The sequence below is a fragment of the Rhea americana genome, unplaced genomic scaffold (assembly GCF_003343005.1).
Source record: "Rhea americana isolate MKP2758 unplaced genomic scaffold, rheAme1 scaffold_150, whole genome shotgun sequence".
In the NCBI taxonomy this organism is placed as follows: Eukaryota; Metazoa; Chordata; class Aves; order Rheiformes; family Rheidae; genus Rhea; species Rhea americana.
In genome coordinates, this window is record NW_028185595.1 from 804,576 (window position 1) to 828,542 (window position 23,967).

Consider the following 23,967-nt stretch of genomic DNA (forward strand, 5'->3'; position numbering starts at 1 on the left):
TGATGCACAATAGCTCCAGGAACATATCGAAATGGCTAGTTATTGAAGCCCATTCTTTCTGGAAAATACAAAAATATATCTTGAGACAAATGCTCCTTTTAGATATATATATATATATATATATATATGTATGTGTGCATTTGTGCACGTGTTACAAAGTACATCTGTCTTGAGGAGCAACGGTTCAAATTTCCCATACAAACACCTTTCCACTTCTCCTTGAATAGCAGGTTCATCACTTGAGCTGATGTATCAAGCCAGTGGGAGAATCACAGAAAAGCTTATTAACCCACGCGGCAGTCTGAGAACCCATTGGAGAATACACTTCAGCCTGTGAAGAATGGGCACGTTGGTAGCACGCACTCATTACCCATAGGCCAAGCATGGTATTTTGTTGACAGCAGCATGGGAARCAGTAAGGCACTATCTCTTGTCTTTTCATATACTTACCGATTTCCTTTGAGTCAAACAAAATGGTGAGTGACAAATTGTTGCTTTCTACTGCCTGCTGTTATTCAGCAACATCAATCTTTGGTATAATTTGAATATTTTTTCCCCCTCATTTGCTCTGTAGGTCCACAATGCAACACTTTTTCCATGCCAATACTAAACAAATTGATTTCCCTTCGTTTTGGTGAACCATATGTTTCACAGGAACTGTATTGCTGTGTAATTTCTTGTATCTCTGCTGAATCCAAGTACTAACTCACTGTATTTCTCACTTGTTACATGAGAAATTCTCCTTGTAGGAAGTGCTGCCAGCTGCTGAATTGCAGGGCATGTTATGGCCCACCTACTGGGCTGGGATTCTTATAAAGGTTGTAAAGTATTGAGGGCAAGGGTGACCGCTCAGGCCTTACCATGTGCCTGACTTCAGAGGAACGTATACTTGTGGCAGAAGGACACCAACAGAAGGTCATTTGATTTTTTTATTGAGCAACTACTTAGGTTTCAACTTTTAAGTCAAAACTTACTATAGTGGATACAAAACTATAAATAGTCAAGGCTGGTTCCATAGAGAAAAACTCCAAACATAAAAATAACAAATGAGAACATAGAAAAGATTGCAGTCATCTTTTGGCCAATGAGCATGTGAAAAAATAGAGTGGTTTCTGGAATTTTACATGATTGGCAATGCTTAGCTCCAGCAGGGAATCTATAGTGACARCTTCTACTCAGTGGCAGTATTTTGCATAATAGCAGCCAATTATATCAATTATGTTCCTCAGGCATGCAAATTTTGTTGCCTAGACATAAGCTGTTTCACTCTCTGACATTATATGAAAAATGTATTACTTTTTCTCACGTAAACTGCACAAGTTAAACTATTAAGACTTTTAAAGGCATGAAAAGTATACTACACACACATACTCTTCTATACAAATGCTTTATTAAAAATCTTTTCGGGGCAGCCCATAACAAAACTGTATCCATATGAAGTTAAAAAAAAATCAAGACAAAGTGGCATCTGTTACAATACATTAATATGTTTTCCATCATTTTAAAAGTCTGGTCAGTGCACAGCTGTGAACAGTTAAATTTGCTGTCTATGTATGCTACAGACTATCCAGTTTACTATCCATATCTTACATGAATACAGAACTTAATTCAAGTCTTGGTTTGAAAAAAAAGTTATATATTTTGGAATTTTGTTTGTGACTACAGCATAATGTAGGAAAAATGAGCGTTATTCCTAGAATTTAAACAAGGGCAAGACAAGTGCGTATTCTTTAAAAAATATAATACAGTATAGTGACTTTCTCCAGTATCTGCAATTGATGCTTTGAAAAATGCACCCTTTGGAATTGAAACTCAGAGACAGTTAAATTGCCTACCTTCTCTTTTTTCCCTCTGTTCAATATTCAAATTCATTATTCCATAAAATGATTTATCTAAAAATATAAGCTAGAACAATTGTTTTCTTCTCAGAGAACACATGTATTAAATTTGTGTGTGTGTGTATTTTTTTTTTCAGGGCAGAACATGTTTTCCCTATGTGAATTGATTTGCCTATGTAAAGCAAACAGAATTTGACCCTGTATTTAGAGTTGAAAACAGTAAGATAGGATTGCACCAGCAGAAGACAGTTCCATTATGTTTTGTTTCATTTCCCTTCAGTTTCAAAATGAATGTTATGTCCATAATGTTGCCAGCAGGCTTCACAACCATATACCCCTTGGGGCTGAAAGGAGATCAGAATTTAGCCAACATATGCAGTAGTATTAGAGAAAACCAAGGACGACACTTGCCCTTCAAGTGTTGATTGCTACTCACTACACAGTATCTTTTATTATAGATATTGGTGGAGTATTGCAAATTTCAGTGTCTTGAATAGATTTGTCTAAATAATAACTTGTCAAACATGTCTAGTGTAGACAGCCTATGTCAGCAAGAAGGGATATTTAGAGATATAATCATATTTATATTAGCATTTTAAAAGCATCATAGTGATATCAGTACCATGCCAGAAAGTTTTAGGCCTAAAGGCAAACACTAACTCTTCAAGGATGTCCACAGAAGAGCATAGTCGGGAGCAGTACATAACACTATCTTCTAGCAGAACTCTTCACTACTGTTGTTATGAACCCCCAAATTTTATGTGGAGGTACTAMATGTGGAGTGCTTGAGATTTGTGTAAGTTAAAATGGGTAACAAGTGTGGGGCTGTCAGAAGGTAGAATGCAAGGCAGGTCTGAGAGACAGCAGGCTAACGCTAATCATCTGCCCACAGAACATTACCTCTTATAAATACCCATATTTTGCTGCCTTAACAATTATTTTTCTATTTAAACCTCTGTCCCCTCCCTAGGATACAAGGTGTTATTTGTACTGATACTGCTGTAAAAATGGGTATTAAACTGATTGAGCACTGAGTTGCTATAGCCAAGATGGCTGGAAGGCATGGAATTGGACCACTCTCCCACACCATGGCTTGGGATATTAGAGACTGGGGAATAAGAATTAAAGCCTACCATATTCTGTCCCATTTTGTCAATGGGTTCAGTGTTGAGTCCCAAAGGCACTGATCGGCTCACTGAGTTAGAGCCRTTAACATATGCAGTCATACTGGAAAGGAAGTTACTGAGGCAGGGGCTATTGGAAGATGGAGATGGAGATCGTTTCTCAGGTGAATTGTCAGTCCCAGGTGATGAGTTTTCCAAGATGTCCTGACGCTCTATAGCTTTGGGGCTGCCAGTCAGGGCACTATCCTCAGATTTCTCAGATGCTAGAGAGGTAGCACTGGTCCCAATGTCAGATTTCCTTTTCCTCTTCCTGCGAAAGTTTCCATTGTCAAACATCTTCTCACAGTTTGGGTCCAGAGTCCAGTAATTCCCTTTTCCTGTCAAAGGACACAAAACACATTTTTAATTTAAAGATATGCACATAGACAGCAAAAAGCAGTTTTCTAAGACTTATCAATGTTTATTTCCTTTCTTCAAAGGATAACAAGGTTACGTATTTTTTAATTGCACAAAGTCTGTTGAATTCAGAGAAGTGTATGAAGTGTTGGGCTGAATCTTGTAGCTCCAACACAGCACACAGCCAACACTTCAAGTGGGGCCAGAGGGAATGTGGTGTGTGTGTGGGGGGGTTGCTTGTGTTTTTTTTTTTTTGTTGTTGTTGTTTTTGAGTAAGTTTTCACCATGTAGCTGGTTGTCTGAATTTACAGCACAGAGTGATCAAACCATATTCCAGGCTGCTCCTCCTCATTCAGTGGGGTAGGAGAGGCTACTAATGAGACAAAAACAGATTTTTGGCCTTCTGTGGCAAAGTAATTGAACTGTTTTCAAATGTTCTCAATGCTTCTCAAGAGCTATTGATAGAAAACAAGGAGCAATCTGACAGCAAACTAACCAAGCAGTTGGAAACAGATCTGTGATTCCAAGTAAAACGTTATTTGAAACAAATGAAACAAAAGCATACTGTTCATAAGTATTGTTGAATTCCTAAAGCTGCTGAATTTCACAGACATATCTGAATTTGTCTTAACAGGGAATTAATGGGAAGAAGTTAAGTTAGACATAAGTCGTATGCATTACACCAAGTGGGTTTTGAAAAGATCTTGCTCAGTTAGGCTGATCATGTGCTTGCTGCATTGCTCAGCACATTGATCAGTTCTCAGGAAGACCTAGAGCAGTAAAGAATCCCCTTTGCTGCAGAGATTTATTAGCAACGTTGATTCACATCTCAACTATGCATGGGTGCCTTCCAGTACAGCATTATGAGAATTGAGGAGCTACTACAGATATGCCCTGAATCTGGCCTATTTTGTCTCTTTACAGTGTATTAGGCATTTTAAAATTAATCAAGTTTGAAAGAAGGAGGAAAGGTGTACCTGGATCATCTTCGTCTCGGGGCACCTTCTTGAAACAATCATTGAGAGACAAGTTGTGCCGTATGGAATTCTGCCAGCCAGCTTTGCTTTTGTTATAGAACGGGAAGTTGTCAGCCACATATTGGTAGATTTGACTGAGAGTCAGCCTCTTTTCAGGCGCTCCATGGATAGCCATGGCAATTAGTGCTGAGTAGGAGTAAGGTGGTCTAACCAACTTCATCAGCTCTTCCTGAGATGGGAGAGGAAGCCAGCCAAGGTCAGTTCCTCCCAAGCCATGCATGTTAGGCAAAAGTTGCCTTTGCATCCCGTAAGACTGAGGAATGAAGGGACTGGCATTTGATCCTGGGAGATAGGGTGGTGGGGTAATGGAAGGTCCATTTAGCCAGAGGTAAGGATTGGGAGTGSCATTGTAGTCCGTCGTCTCAAAAGTAGTAGGTCGTTGTGGGCTTGGGATATTCTGTGGATGGAAAAAGTTCTCATAGTAGATATTCATCTCTGGAGGTTCTTGACCAATGTTTGGAAATTGTGGGCTGCAGCGTGGTGGAGAGTGCGTTTGTGGATCAAAGGAGCTCATGCTCTAAAGCAGGCAGCTGACTGAGTTACAACACACCTGTGCTAGTGCTCCTTTCCTGAGACAGGTGCATCACCTGTGCCCTTCCCCACGTACTTATGCACCTGTAGATGTTTCCGCTTGTGCTGCAGGCTCCACCCCAAAGCCCTGAGTGGCTGCAGATGAGGACGATATCCTTTTTGGAATGCTGGCAGCCCCAGCAAGTCGTAGATGTCACATCAACCAAACGTGAAAGTTACAACTGTTCATCTTTTTAAATGAATGAAGGAATTTTCCACTAATGTAATGCATGTAAAGAAACCCTAAAGTGCCTTGAAGTTAAAAACCCTAATCAGAGATCCTCCTCTTTCTATCTTTTCTACCTTTCTTTTTAAAGAAAAGGAGTTATGCACTGCTAGTAGTAACACCTAAAAATGCAAAAGCTATTGTCATTCTTCAATGAAACAGTAGGCATACATATAACTTTTCTTTCAAAGGTCAGATCTCCTTTTCCTTCTGTAATTTTAATTGCAGACTTGCTTGTACTTCCCCCTAGGCAATCGTAGTACTGCAGCCAGATTCTGCAACCAGTTACTCACGTGAGTAATCATACTGATTTAAATGGAATTACTTGCTAAAGTGAGGATTAATCTTGTGAGAAAAAAATTTCAAGTTTAATTATCAAACCTTTCATTAGAGCTGTAAATAGGTAAACTAAGATGGGAAATCRTTATTTGCTGCAGGATTGGTGCAAAGAGGTCATAAAACCTCTTAGCAGMATTTTCAAGCAGAGAAGAGACACTTTTAAGCATAGCTCTTGTTCAGCTGAATTCCAAGAACTTCATTTGTAGCTATATAAACAAAAGTTKATTCCATAATAAGAAGCAACAAGCAAAAACTTCTAGCCCTTTCATGACTTGAAAAAATAGATACCATTGCCTTGAATGGCACTCTGTACTTACAAAGGAGAAAAAAACAAAGCTGCATCCTCACCAATGCATGTGTCAGAATGGGGATGGCTCTTAGATCATTCAGCCACATCGGAGACTCTATAGTAATTAAACACATAGTTACAGTTCTGTTCAGACAAAAGCAGTGACATTTACTTTTCCTTTTTTTTTTTTTTTTTTTTTAACATGTAAGGTACATACATATATTTGAAACTAGACTCAGCTTTAGTAATCTATGCAATTAAAATACTTAAGTCCTAGTGTGATAAGAAGGTCTTTAAGTTGGCACTACTCCCATGATTTCTGCTAAAGCTTAGATTTTGACCTGTAGATTTGAATTCCCTGGCTGTCCCAAATTTTTTGCTTTGTCTCACATTCATCAAATCACTGAATCTTCTGTGCTGCAGCATCACCACCAAGGTTTACCTCCTCCCCAAGTACTGGAGTGATTCACCAACATAATTGTTGTTGCTTTGACAGATATCAAAAAATGTAACTAGCATTRTAACTGAAATACAGCATACTGAATGACAAAGCTAGCTAATTTGCCAGCTCAGACATGTCTCTCTGAAGCTGTTATTTAATAAATACATGTTCTCACTTCACATAAACTCATTTGCAGTACAAGAAAAAAAATATATCATTGATATATTTTCAAGGTGCACTTGTAGTTCTACAAATATTAATGTTACAAATATTGCTAATAAACAGAAGAATCAATGGGAAAAAATRTTTAGGAAATACTCAAATGAGTAAAAACTGAGGCATTTTTAAAATGAACCAACACCCAGAATATTGCGTGAAAAGAAAACATGACAAATCTTTGATCTTCTGAACAAATTACATTACTGCTGAATACACAATCCAGGAAAAAACTTGCTAATTTATTAAAACTTGCTCAAGGTTTGTTTATTCCAGGAAGTTAAAATTCAGCTCACTGCAACAGGGACTTCGATGAGTAGCATCTAAATACTTACTCCCTGAAGCGCTCTGCATGCTTATTTACAGTTAAAATACACTGAAATGGGTGCTGGGTAAATACATGCTTTAAAAATATGCTAGGCTTTAGAAAGGAAGAAAAAATATGTCACTTCTGCAAACAGAGACTGAAGGAGGTTGTAAGCTTTATGAAGTTTTGGCGCAGTACATTTCAGCAAGGTCAGCCCCTAACTGCAGTCTGCCACTGCTCGAGGACGCGATCTGACATTTTAGCAATGTATCACACACAACTAGCAAAAAGATCACTGGGGTGAAGAGGGGCAAATACTGCTCTTAGAGCAATGAAATACTAAATCAACTGTAGGCTTCTGCCTAGATCTTTCTGAAAGAGTGCAAAGGTCTGATCCCTCCCCTGGCATGCGTGTGCTGGCACTGTTTCTAACACAGACACAATCCAATCAGCAGCATTTTTCTTCCAATTGATAGTGCCTGGTCTACTTGGATAGGAGTATAAACAGTGCCAGTAAAAATGGTACTTTGTCAGTACTGTGGGCATACCTTACTGCCTGAGAATCTGTGCAGTACCTTTTCTAGCATAGCAGTTCAGGTACAGATGCTGCTTATGCAGACATAACTCAGCAAAGAAAGAATGAACTTTGCTCAAGCTGTGATTGCTCTGAGCAGACCTGATCTGAAGTGCAGTTAAGTCCAGCCAGAATTAATGTCTCAGCATTGAGGTGGCTGTTTTGGGCAGGGGTGGAAGAAGAAAGTACCAATCCCAGAAAAGGGGAAAGGAGAAAGAAAAATAGTGAGGCTTCCATAGAAAAAGGCTGGGAACAGGTTTATTGTCAAAGCAATGGAGACTAATCAAGTTTAGGACTGAAAAGTCTAAAAACAWGGAGCCTGATATTGAAGTCATAGCTCAGCGAACATGTTTTCCAAGTAACACAATGTATTGGGCTTGGTGAGGTCTTTGTAGGTGGGATGCATCATGTTTCCTTCTCCATAGGTCTTCAAGTCAGTTCCTGTGCACACCTCCAGCCAACAGTAACGCTTCTTCACTTTGGTTGCCCAGATGCAATTTACATCAGTTTCTAAAATCTTGGGTTATGAAAAGTTCCATCTAATTTCATTAAGAAACTGGGATTTCTTAGCACTTTTGCTCATGACCCTATACATTCAACATTTCTCAAGCGCATCCACTTGGGAGAAGCGTGTGTGGAAGCCAGGGACACACAGCAGAAAGCAAAAGCATGGAGTCAACGAGGTGGAGAGTAATATGGGAAACTTTCTGTAGGGTTTTGAAATATGTAAGCTGAGATACTCCCAATTCTAGTTTACAAAATGGATCTTGCAAAATGATAAAGCAAAATAAAGCATGGCACCTTCTATTATCAGAAGCGCCTTCAGGTCGTAATTTTGTTTCACAGTGTGACAAGAACTTAGATCAAAAACACTACAGCTGCATGCTGTGAAGCACAAAGTAGTGCAAACCCACTCTGACTGCTCCAAGAGGTTCAAAATACTGAAATAAYAACTTCACCTTTGCAAGCCTTGTCATATAGCCCATATAATGCACTCTGTACTATGTACTTTAGCTAATTAGCTAGAAACTAAATTGATTGCTCACATTGGATCCAGACTGTGATATGTATTGCTAGATAATCTATAGTGCACAGATCTATTTTTAATGAATATGGAGCCTTAGGCTGTACTAGCAACATTGTGGATAATCCCAGTCCTGGTATATGATCACAGTTTAATATTTTGTTAAAGAAAAAATCATATAGGCTATTTATATGATCACAAACAAGAAGGAAAAATTGGTGTTAAAAGAGGAAGGGCTCATCCACAACTCAGTATAGCAAGCAACCCAGCTTGTTTCTAACAATTCACACAATGCATTCAAAACCAGTTCAGTATCACTCCATAAGATATTTTCACATAAAGACAAATTCTCTGTGTTCTCAGCAGTCTACAARAATACTTATAAAGGTCTGTTTTCCTTATTCCAATAATATTCTGCCCAGTGTAAGCACAAAATAAATCTGACTAGAAGAAACAAAGCATAGCAGACAAAGCAAGGCCATCTCAAGGTCATTATAAAAGCTTGGGAAATGTAAAATACACTATTGCAAAACAAGGGAACTAAGAGATTTATTTCCAGAAATGCAGGTTGAACATTAAATTAATGGGAAAAGCAATGTCCTTTGGACCAGTGCCATTAATATTGCAATGCTAGAATGCCCTTAGACTTTTTAGATCTTTCAGACCAAATCTACTGTGCATTTTAAAGCCCTTTATAACTGGAGTTTTAGAAGATTGTAAAACCTTGAGTGGTAGTAGCTGCTTTTTGATTGCAAGAACTATGGTAAGAATAGTCATAGATTCAACAAAGGCCTTGCCACCATCTTTCCAACATAAAATATGGTAGAATGGATTATGAGTCTCCTGACTGATGACAGGCAGGAGGCAGCAGGAAATCTGGAGCCTCCATGTGGCTGCCTGTGGCTCACTTGGGATCTGCTGCAAAGAAACAGAGCCATGSTCACTCTCCATGAGGAGGGATGCCTTAACTCTGAACCAGACATGGAGAGGTTCTGCAAGGAACTCCTCTGATTGGTATAATCTGAGTTGTCTCAATTAGAGGAAGGCAGTGCAAATATAAACACTCCCTCCAATCAATACTCACTGCTGCTACCAGCTTCTAAACAGCTGAAATGCTTGCCTGTTTCCGATTATCTGCGTACTCTTGTATGCCTGCTACTCCACATTTGTTTATAACAGAGATAAACAGTGCCAAAATTAAATGAGGTGTTGCATGAACATTGACTGTGTTTACCAAGGAAATTAGTCTGTACATCTTTCCAAAACCCTTCAAAGTAACTTTAAACTGCTGACATTTGTTTCGATGAATGCATAACAATTTACGCAAAGAAAAAGACGGTAACATGCTAATATTTCTGTTGCCAGATTTCAGCATYAAGGTATTTGCTTGTACAGATCAGTGCCTCCTCCTGCACAATTTAAACAAAGATATTACTGAAAAGACATTTTACAACCAAGGATTTTTCAGAAAATATAAATTCCATTTTTTAAAGTTTTGTTCACAATGCTCTACACCCTTTGGTATTTGCGCGATGCAAACAATTGGGGAAAATTMATTAGCAACTAAAACTGATAAGTGAATTGGTACAAGTATAAGTGCCGCAAACTACTCTGTGAACATACTCAGTCATAGATAAATTTAAGGTTAATTTAACCAGGATTTACCTGCAGGAAACAAAAATCATCTAACTTCTGAATGGGATGGCTTAAAGTATTATTTATCCTTGCACTTCCAGTTGTTCCATTTTAGTTTTCCTAATACCTGTGTAGACATATCTTTAGTTTTTGTTGTGTTATACAGACATAGTATTATAACCACTTATCTCCCCCAAGTGACAACTTTTGAAAGTGCATTGAACCAGTTGGGATCTGCCTTCGCGCTACGTTGTCAGTATACGTCTTCTACTCCGTTATCACTGTCAGCAGAGCAACATTATACTGATCTAGATTTGGGATCTGTAAAACTAACGAATAGTATATGTAAGCCTTCCTTATATTTTCATATTAGTCTCCTTCATGTGCTTTTGAAATTCTGTACAGAAATTCTGGTATGTTTAGAAACTTCCAAAATCTTTCTTCTAGGTTTCTTTCAGCTTCCTTTGCTAATAGTGATCTCTAATAGAACTATTTATTTGCCTTGTGAAAGTAGCCTAAATGCAGTTGATAAGAAAGATGCCACAAATTCAAGCTTTAGCTCCACCTGGAGTGTGCATTACTACTACTAAGTGTGCCAAAGTGCTACTGAAGCATTGCTGAGTGCATCAAAGCAACTGAATTCACATGTAGAAAAACTTCACATTCCAAAACATTTGCAGAATCAGGACATATAATTGTATCATGCTTTATTGTATGATAAAATGCAACCTCTCTGCCTGAAAAAGCTGCTTATCATCTCTATCCAGGGTTACTTTCTCTTGTATAAACATACATGAACAAACATGCTGGGGAAAATCTTATCTTAAAATCTCTGTAAAACCTGGTGGGTTTTAGCTTTAATATAGTTACAGGAACAGTACAAGATTTCTACTACATCTTAATGTAAACATTTTCCTCTTTGGCTGCAGGTCTGCCAGCTCAGGGTACAGATACCTTAAAAGATTTTTTTTTAAAAAAAATCTTCATTCCCTTACCTGTGCCTTTTCCATTATAATCATCATTTAAACCACTGTAACACCACCAACAGCTACCTACCATCAGCTGAACTGATTCACTCAAGTTAATAGGCAGGCCTACAAAGAGTTATTTGTGAATAAGATAGACAGACTGTTCATACCTCTCACAAAAACCTGTTAGTAAATGCAGTTGAATACCAATGTACATATCGGTGCATGTGGGGATACTAAAACTCATGTAACACAGAAACTGCATTTGTTAACACAGAAATACRCTCACAGTGGCCATCTAATTCTGGGGTCAGCTGTATGAAATGTCACTCCTGGCACAGTGGAGCTTTCTTCTGTCCTGGAAGGCAACACATTGAAATGGGGTAATTCTATCCAAAAACTAATCAGAACAAACTGTCCCACTCACTTTAAATCATAGTTGGATTTATGAAATGCATGGCTTAGCTCAGGTTTGTTTGCAGAACAATTATTCCTTTACAGTGTTAATCTTTAGCACCTGCTGTATCATGACAGCAAATCAGAATACAGAAGTACAGACTGAGTCAATAAAGAATAACCACTCTAGGCACCCCAGAGCAATAAATATTGCCAATGCTGAAGTCCTCAGAACTGTGGGCAGCCCCAGTAGTATTGCTCAATATTTCTCTCCAAAAGACCTTGAATACTCGAGAGGAAGTATGAACTCAATTGTGGAAGGGGAAAAATGTGCAGCTGAATGCTAGTGGTTACTTGAAGGCATTCAGGATGGAGATAACTGAGTTTTGGATAAAGTAGTATATAATTTCTTTCCCTATAGTCAAGAGACTAGACCTTTGCTATTGCTGTTTTAAATGGAATGCCTTAGGCCTTCTCTACATTCTCATCTGTATTTTCTTTCACTCATTATCTAGTGGCTTGATTTTACAATCAGTGATATTAATAGATGATTCCTATTGAAGTCAGTATATATGGAAACACTTTCTAGGATAAACATTTCAACTGTTAATTAAGATTACACTGAAGCTGGAACAAAAGAAACAGACTTGGGGTATTTTCATGACAGCTAACCCCAAATCCTTAAATAGAAAAGCAAGCTAGCTTAGAGATTTATGTGATTAAATGGCTTTAAATACAAATCTCAGCTGACTTAAACAGAAGCCAGATTACTAATAAACAAACCTGCCTTCTCCCTATTTTAAAAACATGTTCAACAGCTTTTCTCATTTAAAAGAGCTCTCACCTCATGATCAGGGTGAAAAAGACCTCATGTGAGAGCCTAACTAGCTTTTCAGTGATTTAATAYATCAGTCATTATTTCAAAGGTACTTCCATTGCTCTGACTTGCACTGAAATAAAAAAAAAAACCTGGTAGCAGCAGCCAGACATGATACAGTTGCTGCAAGACTGACATGAGTGAGCAGCTTTGAGTCAGAATCTGCATAGTTGTAAGTACAGGCAAATATGTATTTATTCTCGTCCAAAGCAGGAATTTATGCTCATTAGTGCAATCAATGTAAAATCTCATCATCATTTTGGGTATCGGATTCTACTGTGTGATTTACAGTTGTTGAATTGCTAAGAGATTTCCTATTCAAACAGATAAAGTCAAATATTCCAGGTCTTCTCCACTTTACCAGCAGTTTCCTGTCATCATTCCAAGCGTTTTCTGGCAAGATTCCTCACATTTACCTTCAACTCAGAGTCTACTCTGTCACTGCTGGTAGCAAAGAAGCAAGCGGCAATACGTTTGCAGCATTTGCTACTTGACAGCTGGTATAAAGAGAACAACTCAAACCCTGAATTTTCCTTGTTGCTGAAATTTCAGTAATTTTAGTAACACAACACGGAAGTATTAACTTGTCTATCCATTCCYTGTTCTTCTGAAGGCTAGAATGGGAGCTAGGCACAGGCTTATTGTTTTTTGCCAACTTAAGTTAAACAGCTCTTAAGTCAATTTTTACAGTGAAATAGCTGATGCTTAAAAGCTAAGATAGAATACAGCAATTGGTACTAAAAATTCCCGATCAGCACTCYGACTAGTTGATGCTCTCCAATTAAGGAGAATTTTCCAGTATTATTCCTGAAAAATCTCCTTGTATCAGTAACTGTGGGAGCAAACTGCCTCTGCATTTCAAATTCCATATGGAAAATACGATTATTTTTAAGAATATTAATTTAATATTAAGAATATTCCACCTTGTCGACTTCAATGACTTCTGTTCTTCACAGGTTAGGATAGATTTGAATTCCTTGGTGATAAGCTTAAACATGATGAAGCTGCACACATTTCCAACTATCAGTGCCTTCTACTCTATGTAGGTTACAGTTCATATGATGCATTACAGCTACATCCCGGGAAATCTACTCAGTTATACTGCTGTTATACTGCTGTTGCTGTCACCTTGTAATAAGTATAAACAGGCTAGAAAAGGAGAAAATAGTTATACTTGAAAATTTTGTACTTTTAAAATCATGACAAAATCCAATCCTCTCTTTTCCCTATGCAAAAGCATGGTGTCCCAGGTCACAGAATGATAATCCTATCTTAATGAGTCTTTAAAGAAAGGAAAATAAAGGATCAGATCCGTCTTTAAGAAAAAAAGATTAGGGAATTGATTAAATGAATCAGAGGAGAACTGGAGAAAAAGYCAAAAGCCAGGCCAAACAGTATTAACGAGAAGAATGGAAAACACAGATCCAGTGATGTTTCTGGACTGCAAATTCAATAACCGATATGGCACTCCTTACTCATCCAAAATGTCCTCTGTCTAATAAAAAACAGATTACAGATTGCATGTGTTACAGATGAAAAGTTTCCTGTCACTAGGTACTACACTAAATATACATGTATATTACATTAATTCTTAAGTCAACAACACAATGTGTTCTGGGGTCTGTAAAACCTTTCATAAAACACTTTTTCCCATTTCATTCCCTATGTCAGAAACTTACCTCTTATTGACTGATATTCTGCACACTTCCCTACAGGTCACCTCAGCTGATTTTTATTGACATTTTAACAACATCAAATTCTCCCAAAATATAAATAATTAACTGATGAGTTCGTAATGAGGACATGGACAGTGTCATTACATAGAGCAAACAAGGGCAGGTGGACTATCCAAGCTAGTGCCAGATTGGTTAGCTAAAGAGCATTCCAGAGTAACTTGATGTAACAGAAGGCTAAAATGGCTCTTTGCCATGCAGGACCAGACTTCATGCTGCATTGACACAGCAGCTCTTCTGCAGCTAGTGYATTATTCATTAACATGGTGTTGCACTCCATGATAGAGATAGTTTGGGTGCTTCTGTCTCAAATTCAGGCATTTGGCCAACTGAACATACATGCAGCTTGAACATATCTTATGTTGTTGCAGCTTTCTACAGACCTGCATGTAAAATCCTGCTGGCACATGGCAACTTAGCTACTCCATGCTATACACAGATTTCTTACTACAGATTCCCACTATCTAATCATTACATCAGTGCCATGCAATCTAGAAAGTTGGACTGTTACTGGTCAGACTATTTGACAYGTCTGAGAGAAGTGAAATAGCTCTGATACAGAAAGCACAAGAGAGCATCATTATCTCCAGAAGTGCTTTTTTGACCTCGCATGGTCAGAGGTGGTGGGAAGAGAAGAGGCTGTTTAGATTACAGGTAAAGCTACGTCTGCTTCATTAATTCCCTGGGACAGCAACCTAAGCCTGACCGTATGTTACAGTGGATTTCTAAACCCCATGTACTTCACTTCAAAGAATATCAAATGATTAGGTTCTGTGCCGTCCATGTAGATCCTCCTCTGCATACATGAACTAAAAGCCCGTTTAGTTTGTTACAGAAATGGCAACGATCGGTGCTATCTGATTTACATTTTCAAATAGACATTGCCAGATGACTTGTGCTTTATTATCCAGAGCATCCCCTGTTGTTCATGAGATGTTGCTTGCTTAGACTAATGTCAGCATCTGCAGCTTGCGGAAACTTGGACAGCAGCTTTAGCCATTCACAAACACACATTCTTACAATTCCAATTTCATGTACACCTTGTGCTTAAGTTATTTTTTCTTAGTTATTATTTTTTATTCAGAGCTGAATTACAATTTTTCAGCCTTAAAACAAGCAAGAGCAGCACAAATCTGTAATACTAGACAACCAGTAAGATTTTGCTTATATTTGGTCAGCTTAGTGTAATCTATACCCTTCATCAAAAACTACACTAAACTCAAGAAAGCAAAACGTAAGCCCAAACCTTGCATCACTTGTTAAACACTCAACTTGACACCAGACTTCCTCTGGATATTGCACTCCTGCCTTCCTAGTATTTGTTTCTGGGACTCTTATTTCCCTTCTTTTCTTTTGAAATACAGTAATTATATTTTTTTTTTTTTAACAGCTTGATCTGAAACACTTATATTCCACTCTCAGATGAAAGCACAGCTACAAGATACAATAGGCAAAAAGCAACTTTTAACAGGTACCTTTTCACAGAATAAACGGTAGCTAAATCATCCTTTCCTTACATTTTCCTAGTAWAACCAAACCCTTTCTTTTAAAATACCTTTTGTTTTGTCACAGAAGTATTTATTCAATGTATCTGCAAATAATATTGAAGGACAACTTGGACTCCCTCTCCCGTTTCTCCCACAATAGCAAGATATAAAACACRCATCCCTCAACCATTTACTTTCTTCCACTATATCTACTCTATTAAACTGTTTTTTTTTTTTTTTTTTTTTTTTTTTTTTTTTTTGGGGGGGGGGCAACGAATTGGAAAAGTCTTGTTCTTCCTCTGTGCTTCCTCAGAAACAGTATTAAGTTGCTTTGAAAAATGAAGCCAAAAAAAATCTGTTAATATCCATGCCAACAGACCTGCATTAGTTAAAACTAGAGCCTTTTGGTTTTGAGGTCTATGGTTGTTCTAATGAAAAGGATTTCTTGGTGCAGTATTAGCTCCTAAAACAAGTATTTCAGAATTTTCATGGAAACAACTGCTAATTGTTTCTACAGAAAACAGCTTCAAACTTGCCACTTGCAAATAGAGGCTAAATTCATTAAATAAATTACTCCTGATGAATGTAAAAGTATTTAGAGAAATAGTTAGGTTTGGATCAAACTAAAKTTGCCTTTCCATTGGTTCTAACACTTATCAAGGAGTAATTTTAACTACTCTCTCTTCCTCACATTCATAAAAATGGTAACAAGGCCAGCCTTCCATCTGCAACTTTATACATGGTTGCATTTTATTTAATGAATGTAAAACTATGTAGATATCTGAAAGATATAGGGATGAGAGAAGAAAATGAATTATTCACATTGAGAAACCCTTGATTTTGGGCAACATCTTTTACTTTAGAAAGAACTGACAGGTTATTAGAAAATGAGAATTGCTGACCTGCATCGCTATCTAGTTTCATGCTGATATGGCATTATATTCCAACTCTACCTCATGAGTGTCAGAGAGGCAGAAAATCAATTATATTTGGAAAGCACTATACTTGGACTTGTAGAATTACATATGTTGTCAGTAAAATACTATTAATACATATTATGACACCTAGAGATTCCAATGAGAAAAGTTCAAGGCAAATAAGAGAAACTTTTTAACATTTTATTTATGAAAAGCAGAAAATGCAGCTTTATCTCATGTTTCTGGATACCAACTTGTACATGTGTAAATAAACTTCTGCACATGGTTTCAATATAGCAGTTGCTGTTCTGAAAAGAACTCAGAAATACAGTGTCAGTGTCACAGACATCACGATAAGAAAGATTTGATGATACACACAAGTGTGGTGGGGCAGCAGTCCGACATGAGCACTATAAACCCAACTAGAGCCATAGTAAATTCTCTTGGCCTATTTTGTGCTGAGCCAGCTGTTGCCTTGACTACACTGCCAGCAGTAGTTTAAAGCTAGCTTGGGTGTATCTATACAAGCTACACAAAATGGTAGCTTCTGTGCTGCCTGAAAAGAAGATAAGAATTACATTATACGGTAAGCGCTGCAGATGGCCCTTTAACATGTATCTTTGCCAGAATGAGTCTTATCACCAGAGAACAATGTCCTTTGACTGGTGTAATAAAGAAGCTCAATAAACTTTTGTTCCATATCCTGGTTGGCACATCCTGTAGAATTTTCTCCAAATGCTATTAGTTTGTATTCCTGTATCTATATCACAAGTAGCTGTTATCAGAGCCCATGAATAGTTGTTTGTATTCTCTACTAGCCACCTACAGTATCAGTGCTTTTCTCTACAGTAGACAGCCATCTAAAAAGGATATATATTTATATGTATATATCATTTTTGGTTGCAAAGTGGTCTTGTAGGTAAATTAATTCATAGATCTGTAGAAGATTTGAAATGGTGCTCCACAGAGTGCTTTCCATCTTCCAGAACTTTGGAAATGCGCTGCAAAAAGAGGAACAGAGTGCCATCTGTTAAAATTACTATTGCATTGGATTTAGTAATATTTATATTAATTACTAGCTTGTGTCCTTAATCTGTGACTAGAGAAAAATGTATGGACCAAATCCTGGATAATTGAAGCAAATTTCTCTATCCTGCAAAACTATGGACCTGTATTTAAATCTATTCACATGATTCTACTGACACTGTGGAATCACTACAGAAAAGGGTTTTAAACTTTATTCAGTCCTTTTTCAGATTTGTAAAATAGGACACTTTGCCCTTCTTACTTCATATGCTAAGTTAGGTTTAAATGTGATGAAATTATGCTGAAAAGCTGTTACTCCTGGGTCTTAAAAGAACGAGTATGTGATAAATTCAGTACAARTAAAACCCTACAGACTTCAAATTAGTAGCTTATTCTTGTTCCTGCAAGAAAAATATGAGTATAAAGACATCCAAATGCAGAATTTCCTAAATGTTGTTGTACACTGAAGGTAAATGAAACCAATCCCCCTCCCCCCCAAAAAAAAGAATATGAAAAATTCAACTTTTGCAGTAACCAGTTAAGGTTAACACACAAAACATTACAGATGTCACAAAACACTTATGTACTATGCATCTCAGTAGCTATCACTATCTAAATTAAATGTAACTCTCCCACTTCCTGATACCAAGTAATTTATACATACATATATATATATATATATATATATATATCTTCTTTCTTGCTTGTAAACACTATGTTAAATTCAATATTTAAAAATTCCACAGAAATCACTGAAAAGTTTACTGTATTAAAGGAGGACAAACTGTTCTAAGCAGCATTACTGACTCCACCATAAACCAATTTCTAATTTGAAATGAGTACGTCTGACACCAAAAATTGACTTGCATCGTGCATGCTTTGATATATATTTTCTATGCTCATCTTATTGTGATACTAGTACTAACAACCCGAATAATTAAATCAAACAACACATAATTGCTTTCCTCTCTTGCTAGTAAGTGCTATGTAAATCAAATTAGAGAAAATCAGTTGGTCAAATGAGACCTCTTGTGGTATGGATACAMAACTACACATCTGAGCCTTCCTACACTGAACATACTAAGATGTACCTCCTTAATGCAGAAAGCACAGCAAGAGACAAATATATATCCGTATAGAGCTTCCACTCCTGATGAGAGGAAGGATGAAAAAAAGAAAAAAAAAAGTTTGACTTACAGGGCTTGTGGCATTTTAAAACGATGTAATTTTATTTTAGAGTTCTTAAGGAGGTGATACCTTCTTTTTCCCACACAGATAAACATACAGAACTTACCATTGTTTTAAGTAGCTGGTTCACTTTCTTTTTTTTGAAGTTTTTCTTGTCACCATCTGAGCTGGAAGGAAATACTGGCTGACTGAGCCTATGTGATGCAATTGTTTCATCCGGTGCCGCAGGACTCACTGACAGAGTTAATCCTTAGAGGAGAAACATATCGGTTGCACAAACCAAAACTGAAAAAGGGTAGTCAAAGGAAGCATATGGGAAAGCAGAAATCAAAATAATCAACTACTGCAATTACCAGAGAAAAATAAGAGTTTGTAACCTAATCATATCCTCAAAATACAAAAATAACGAAAAATTTCCCTACAATAGCATTGAACTTAATTGCATTGGAATTGAATAGTGAAAAATATGAACCAATCTGTCYAAATGAAAAAAAACACAGACAAATAGTTACATAGATGAGAAAGAAGTTGGCCATGATGGTCTGGGCAGAAAGTGTATTCTGAGTGTTTTGTTGTGTTCATGCCTGTTACAGGCATTTGGATACATAGGGACAGGGATAGAGGAAGCGCAGGCTAAGATGTAGGATGTGCTATAGAAAAGGGAGGGGGTAAAGGATAATGAAATAGATTACACTTTGTCTGTATATCCTGGCCTAGAAATGAAGTTCATCCTCGGTTACATTCTTCCTTTTCTGCCACACAACTGTCAGTCTCTCTAGTGGGCGGTTATGTTGTTTCTCCTTCCTGTTACCATGAGGAAAGACTTAAGGGATTCCTCTCTAATGTCAATACCAAAAGTTGAAAAACCCTTCTACTGCGCAACCTTTTGGGACATTCAGCTGCCAAAACAAGGCACAGAACAACCATTTCTTCCTGTTTCAAACCTTCTGACATGGATTTGTGAGCAAAGGCTGCAGGAAGCCTTGCTTCTGCAAATGAGGCCCTACAGAGCAAGGAAGATGAATGAACCCTGGCTCTGTCAAGGCAACGGGCATGCTTATACCCTAACAAGGGAGCAAAACACACAGCTCCTGGAGGATCAAAACCTTTTAGAACTGATATGTTAGTACTAGGCAGCACAATGTTATTAAGCAGTAACAGCAGTCCAGCCTTACATTCACACTACCATGCTGAAAATGTAACTTCTGTCTCAGAGGCACAGGGACAGCTATCTGCTTCTGCTTGGAACAAAACCTTCAGTGCTATGTTTTCCAAGTAGCCAAGCAGTGCAGAACACTCATCATCTTACCTGGAATAGTTGGCATGGAACGACTAACAGAGCTCATCTGCTTGAGGACAGATGTTTTCTGAGGCACTGCTACATGCTCTGACAGGTTGGTGTCACTCATGAACTCGTATTTCCTTGACAACTATTTAATAAAAAAATTAATGATGAATGCCATTAATGATGAACTGAGATACAATTAAAAATATCTAAGCAAAATAATATCTTTTGAAAGACAAAAGGAAATTAATAAATAAATGATCATGCATAGGCTGAGTGCTTTATGTGATTATTTGTTAGTTAATTAAAAAAAGTAACTACCATATTAGAATTAGGACCACACATAATATTATATACTAGCTAAAACAATGTTAAAYCTTTAGAGATGATTTATAGTTAGGTAAGTATTTCTTATTCCATGCAGAAAAACTGTTGCTCTAAAAAAGCCTGCTAGAGGAAAGACTGTAACCTGGAACTGTAGGATTGCACTACCACCATGCTTGGTGAAACACTATCAACTAACTCTTACTGTGGCTTGGAAATGAAAATAAAGTTTTGAAAACCTTTCTCCCTTTTGCATTAACATTGCCAGCTTGGCCACTAAGACTTGTCATTACTTTTCTGAAGCAAAATAAATCTGTGACTCAATGTGCACCAAAATTCCCACAGTAGGTRTATCTGTATCTAATGAAATGAAAAAGCAAAGGTTTTTACTTCGTTTTGTGAGAGCTTCTCAGAGAATGCCTATGCTTTACATGCATCTAATATGAGGACATGAAGCGTGAGTCAATCATCATCCTCCGTAACTTTCCCCACAGTTCAACGTTCAGATGGCAAGATTTAGCCTATTGTCCTGAAGYCCCCTTAGCTACTGCCAAGTAAGTAACTGCTCCTTCATTTGTGAAAACCGGTTACTGAGAAACRGCTTTCCTCAGCCTATCCGGCACAAGACATTTAATCTCCAACACTGCTTCCAGCACCTGCTCTGACTAGGGAGCTAAGTCCAGAGCACAGTGTTCAGCAAAGACAAATATTTTATTCTTTGTCACAGCTTTATGTTTTTAGTGCAGCCTGCTTTCTTTAGGAAATGTTGTATTACAGACATTTAATATCTGTAAAGAGATAGCTGGCTTGTCCTTTGAAACTAATGCCTACAGTCTGAACAGCGTATACCAATGAGCTAATACAGAAGTTGTGAATCTAGTCAATGCATGCAATTCTTCCTGCTGAAGTGTGCCTTCCAGAAAACATTCAGAAAGGTGAACAGATTATTTCAGAGGCTTTTCATGCCCTACTCAAAATTTTCTGCATTGTAAAAATCAAATTTTKTCCTTGATACCCAAGCAGCAACCATTCAGCCAGTTTGCTGAATTTCTAGCTAAGGTGCAGTGCAAACAGGCTCAGACTTTGGAAAACCTAGTCATCTTCTGAAACTCCRTCAGCCATTGTGAAGAAATACAAACTGGGCAACTTGCATCATCAATGATCTGTTAAGGAGTTTGCACTCCCTGGTTTTATGAGCAGGAAGAACTAGCCTGGGCTGAGGTCATGCCTGCAGCTGAAGGCAAAGAGCTATTAAAAACAAGGAGCATGCATTAAACTCACAGGGAACTTGCACCTACAGTGTGATCCATGAGAGACATTTTACAAATGATTCAGTTTTTCATACTTGAGACACACTAATTACATTATCCCCCTGTTGAAGGAGAAAAACCCACTACTTAAAGGTTTGTRGTCACAGATCAAAATCTTTATAAATATCTGACAACAGGAGAATAAACTGCAGCCTTCTGAGGGCTGTACTTTACAAGTAACATTTCAATGAAGGGTAAGATGTAAAAATTTAAATTCACCCCTTATTTCTAGCCTCATCTATTAAGATAACAGATAAAGTAATTTTATTTTCCTGGCTTATACGTGCTGAAATTTAGTGTACTGAGCAGCACTGCCTTTAACAAGAATATAACAATGCAAACACTATCTGTGTCTGATCCAAATGCAAGTGATGCTACCCACACACAAACCCCCAAATATACATGTTATTTTATCACTGGATGGTATTGTAAACTACTCTTGCATTGTTTCTTCTATGAAACCTTCATATTGTGCAAATTCAATAGGAGACAGTAGCAGCAAATTTGAGCTTGGAAGCTAGAAGCAACTCTGTCTTATTGTAGTCCTGTGAAAGACAGTTATTTATTGTCATAGTTTTGCACTTAGGTAGTCTAATATGATTTTGTCCAAAGTCCTAGCTTTGTATGCTTCCCTGGGCCTGCTAAATAGAGGTGCATTGTAGAGGGATCAAAACATTTTACTGAGGCTCAGGGCAAGCAACTGGCATCAGGAAACCATACCTTGCCAATACTGGGTCCTGCGCTAACYACAAGCTAAATCCTGAATGGAAAAGCTTCTGGTAATCAAACTGGTTTTGCAAACAGTAGTGTTTCTCTCTCTTCAGATATTAACTTCAATATCTCCCAAACATGCAGGCATAAGTCTTCTGGCCTTTCAAGGGATCATTCATCAGGAAGGTCTAGTAACTTGCATTTGTTAGGGTTCCAGAGGAAGGACTTAGACTCACATGAATGACTATTCACATTCAGCAGCGAATCAGGTGTTTCTCCAAACTTAAGGAAGTAGAAGTCCACACACCCATTTGAATGTTCCTGCTACACACCTTCCCTTGATGGCATTAGCAACCTTTGAACTTACATTCCAGCAAATAAGAAATACTATTTCAGCCATGTGATTTTGCCAGTTTCAAGTATACATGTAAAGGTATAAAACCATGTCTAGGATGACTTAGATCAGTTAGAGAAAATATGAGCTAGGCTTCTGGTCAAAAGAATCTTTGCTTTCCGTCAAATTTACTTTGCCTTTGACGATTCCTCCAAACTTTTTTTAATCAGATGACTTAAATTCTTCCCATCTAATTCAGTAATATGTTATTGCTTGACATTTAAATTTAGATAGGGTTTATCTATCATGAGGAGGCGTTTCAGATTTTTTAAAATGATTTCTCTTTTTATACTAAAAATYGTCTTCTAAGGATTATACTATAAAAAATTGACTGTGTAAGTTACGTAAGTCAATTTGATGATCTATTAGTATGATAAAGGCACTCAGATTATCTGTGGAATAAGAATGCCAGTGCTTCAGAACACCAGTCTGGCACCATTTACAGACTGGTGTTTTCAATCTTCTGATTTCCAGCTGCATGTCCCATAAGACACCAGGGAATGAAGAGAGCTCTTCACTTTTGAAACAGCCCCAAATGTAAGGMGATGCTATGAAATGTCAGTGCAGCAAGTTAATTACTTCTCGACAGGAAAGCTAGTTGAACCCTCCCAATGTAGTACTCCATTTTTAGCCAACCAACCTTCAGAATTATACAACTTTAGGACTTCAGTTCTGATTTTTTTTTCCACTGATTTGTTTTCTCCTCAGTATCTTGTAGATTTCCATTCATGGCAAGGCAGATGGCCTCTGTATCCTGCATATTTATGTTTAGGATAGAGCAACAAGTTTTCCACTATACTAGATTTCTTTCTATATGATAGGTTTTCCTTTTTCTAAGTAAGAGTAACATACTTATGTCATAGAAATCAAGAAACATCGCTCTGAGTCAGTAACATACACTTTTCATGTCGGAGACTGAAATATCAGGTGCCGTTTTCTCGTCAGCAAACACCACGCTGCTTCTTTTTGTTCTTTTCTTGGACCTTCTCATTTTTACCTCAGGGTGAGGGTTAATTTGCAGAGCATTCTCCTCTGATTCTGATTTTACTGGCTTTGATAGCACTACTTCCAGTTCAAAGCTGCAAGAACAACAACAAAAAAAAAAAGATAAAAATTGCTAAATGATATTTTAAAAGTCACTGGTATTCTGATGTAATTTCCCTGAGAAATATAAATGCCAGTCATCGTTTCCATAGGGTTTTTTATGCAGTCTTGTAAACTGAACTTGCAAACAGTATGTGATGTCCTTCAGCTGATAACTCCAGATACTAAAAAGATGCCTTCAGGAGGTATTATAATATCCTAAAATGTTACAAAGAATGCACAATATTAAT

The 23,967-nt window shown here is 37.5% G+C and overlaps 2 protein-coding genes across 2 annotated transcripts in view; both read right to left on the bottom strand.

Annotated features, from left to right (window-relative positions):
• Positions 1–2,785: 2,785 nt before the first annotated feature.
• Positions 2,786–4,909, bottom strand: FOXI1 (forkhead box I1). Its single transcript, XM_085299568.1, has 2 exons — positions 4,336–4,909; positions 2,786–3,339 (listed from the first exon to the last, which is right to left on the bottom strand). The coding sequence occupies exons 1-2, from the start codon at positions 4,907–4,909 to the stop codon at positions 2,786–2,788; spliced, it is 1,128 nt and encodes a 375-aa protein (XP_085155694.1).
• Positions 4,910–16,637: 11,728 nt separating this feature from the next.
• Positions 16,638–23,967, bottom strand: part of DOCK2 (dedicator of cytokinesis 2) — a 186,925-nt gene continuing 179,595 nt past the window's right edge. The window contains exons 49-52 of the mRNA XM_085299593.1: positions 23,532–23,712; positions 19,919–20,039; positions 18,716–18,858; positions 16,638–17,396 (exon numbers count right to left, since the gene is read on the bottom strand). Of these exons, the coding sequence (XP_085155719.1) occupies positions 17,325–17,396; positions 18,716–18,858; positions 19,919–20,039; positions 23,532–23,712 (517 nt within the window). The 3' untranslated portion in view covers positions 16,638–17,324. The remainder of the gene's footprint in view (positions 17,397–18,715; positions 18,859–19,918; positions 20,040–23,531; positions 23,713–23,967) is intronic.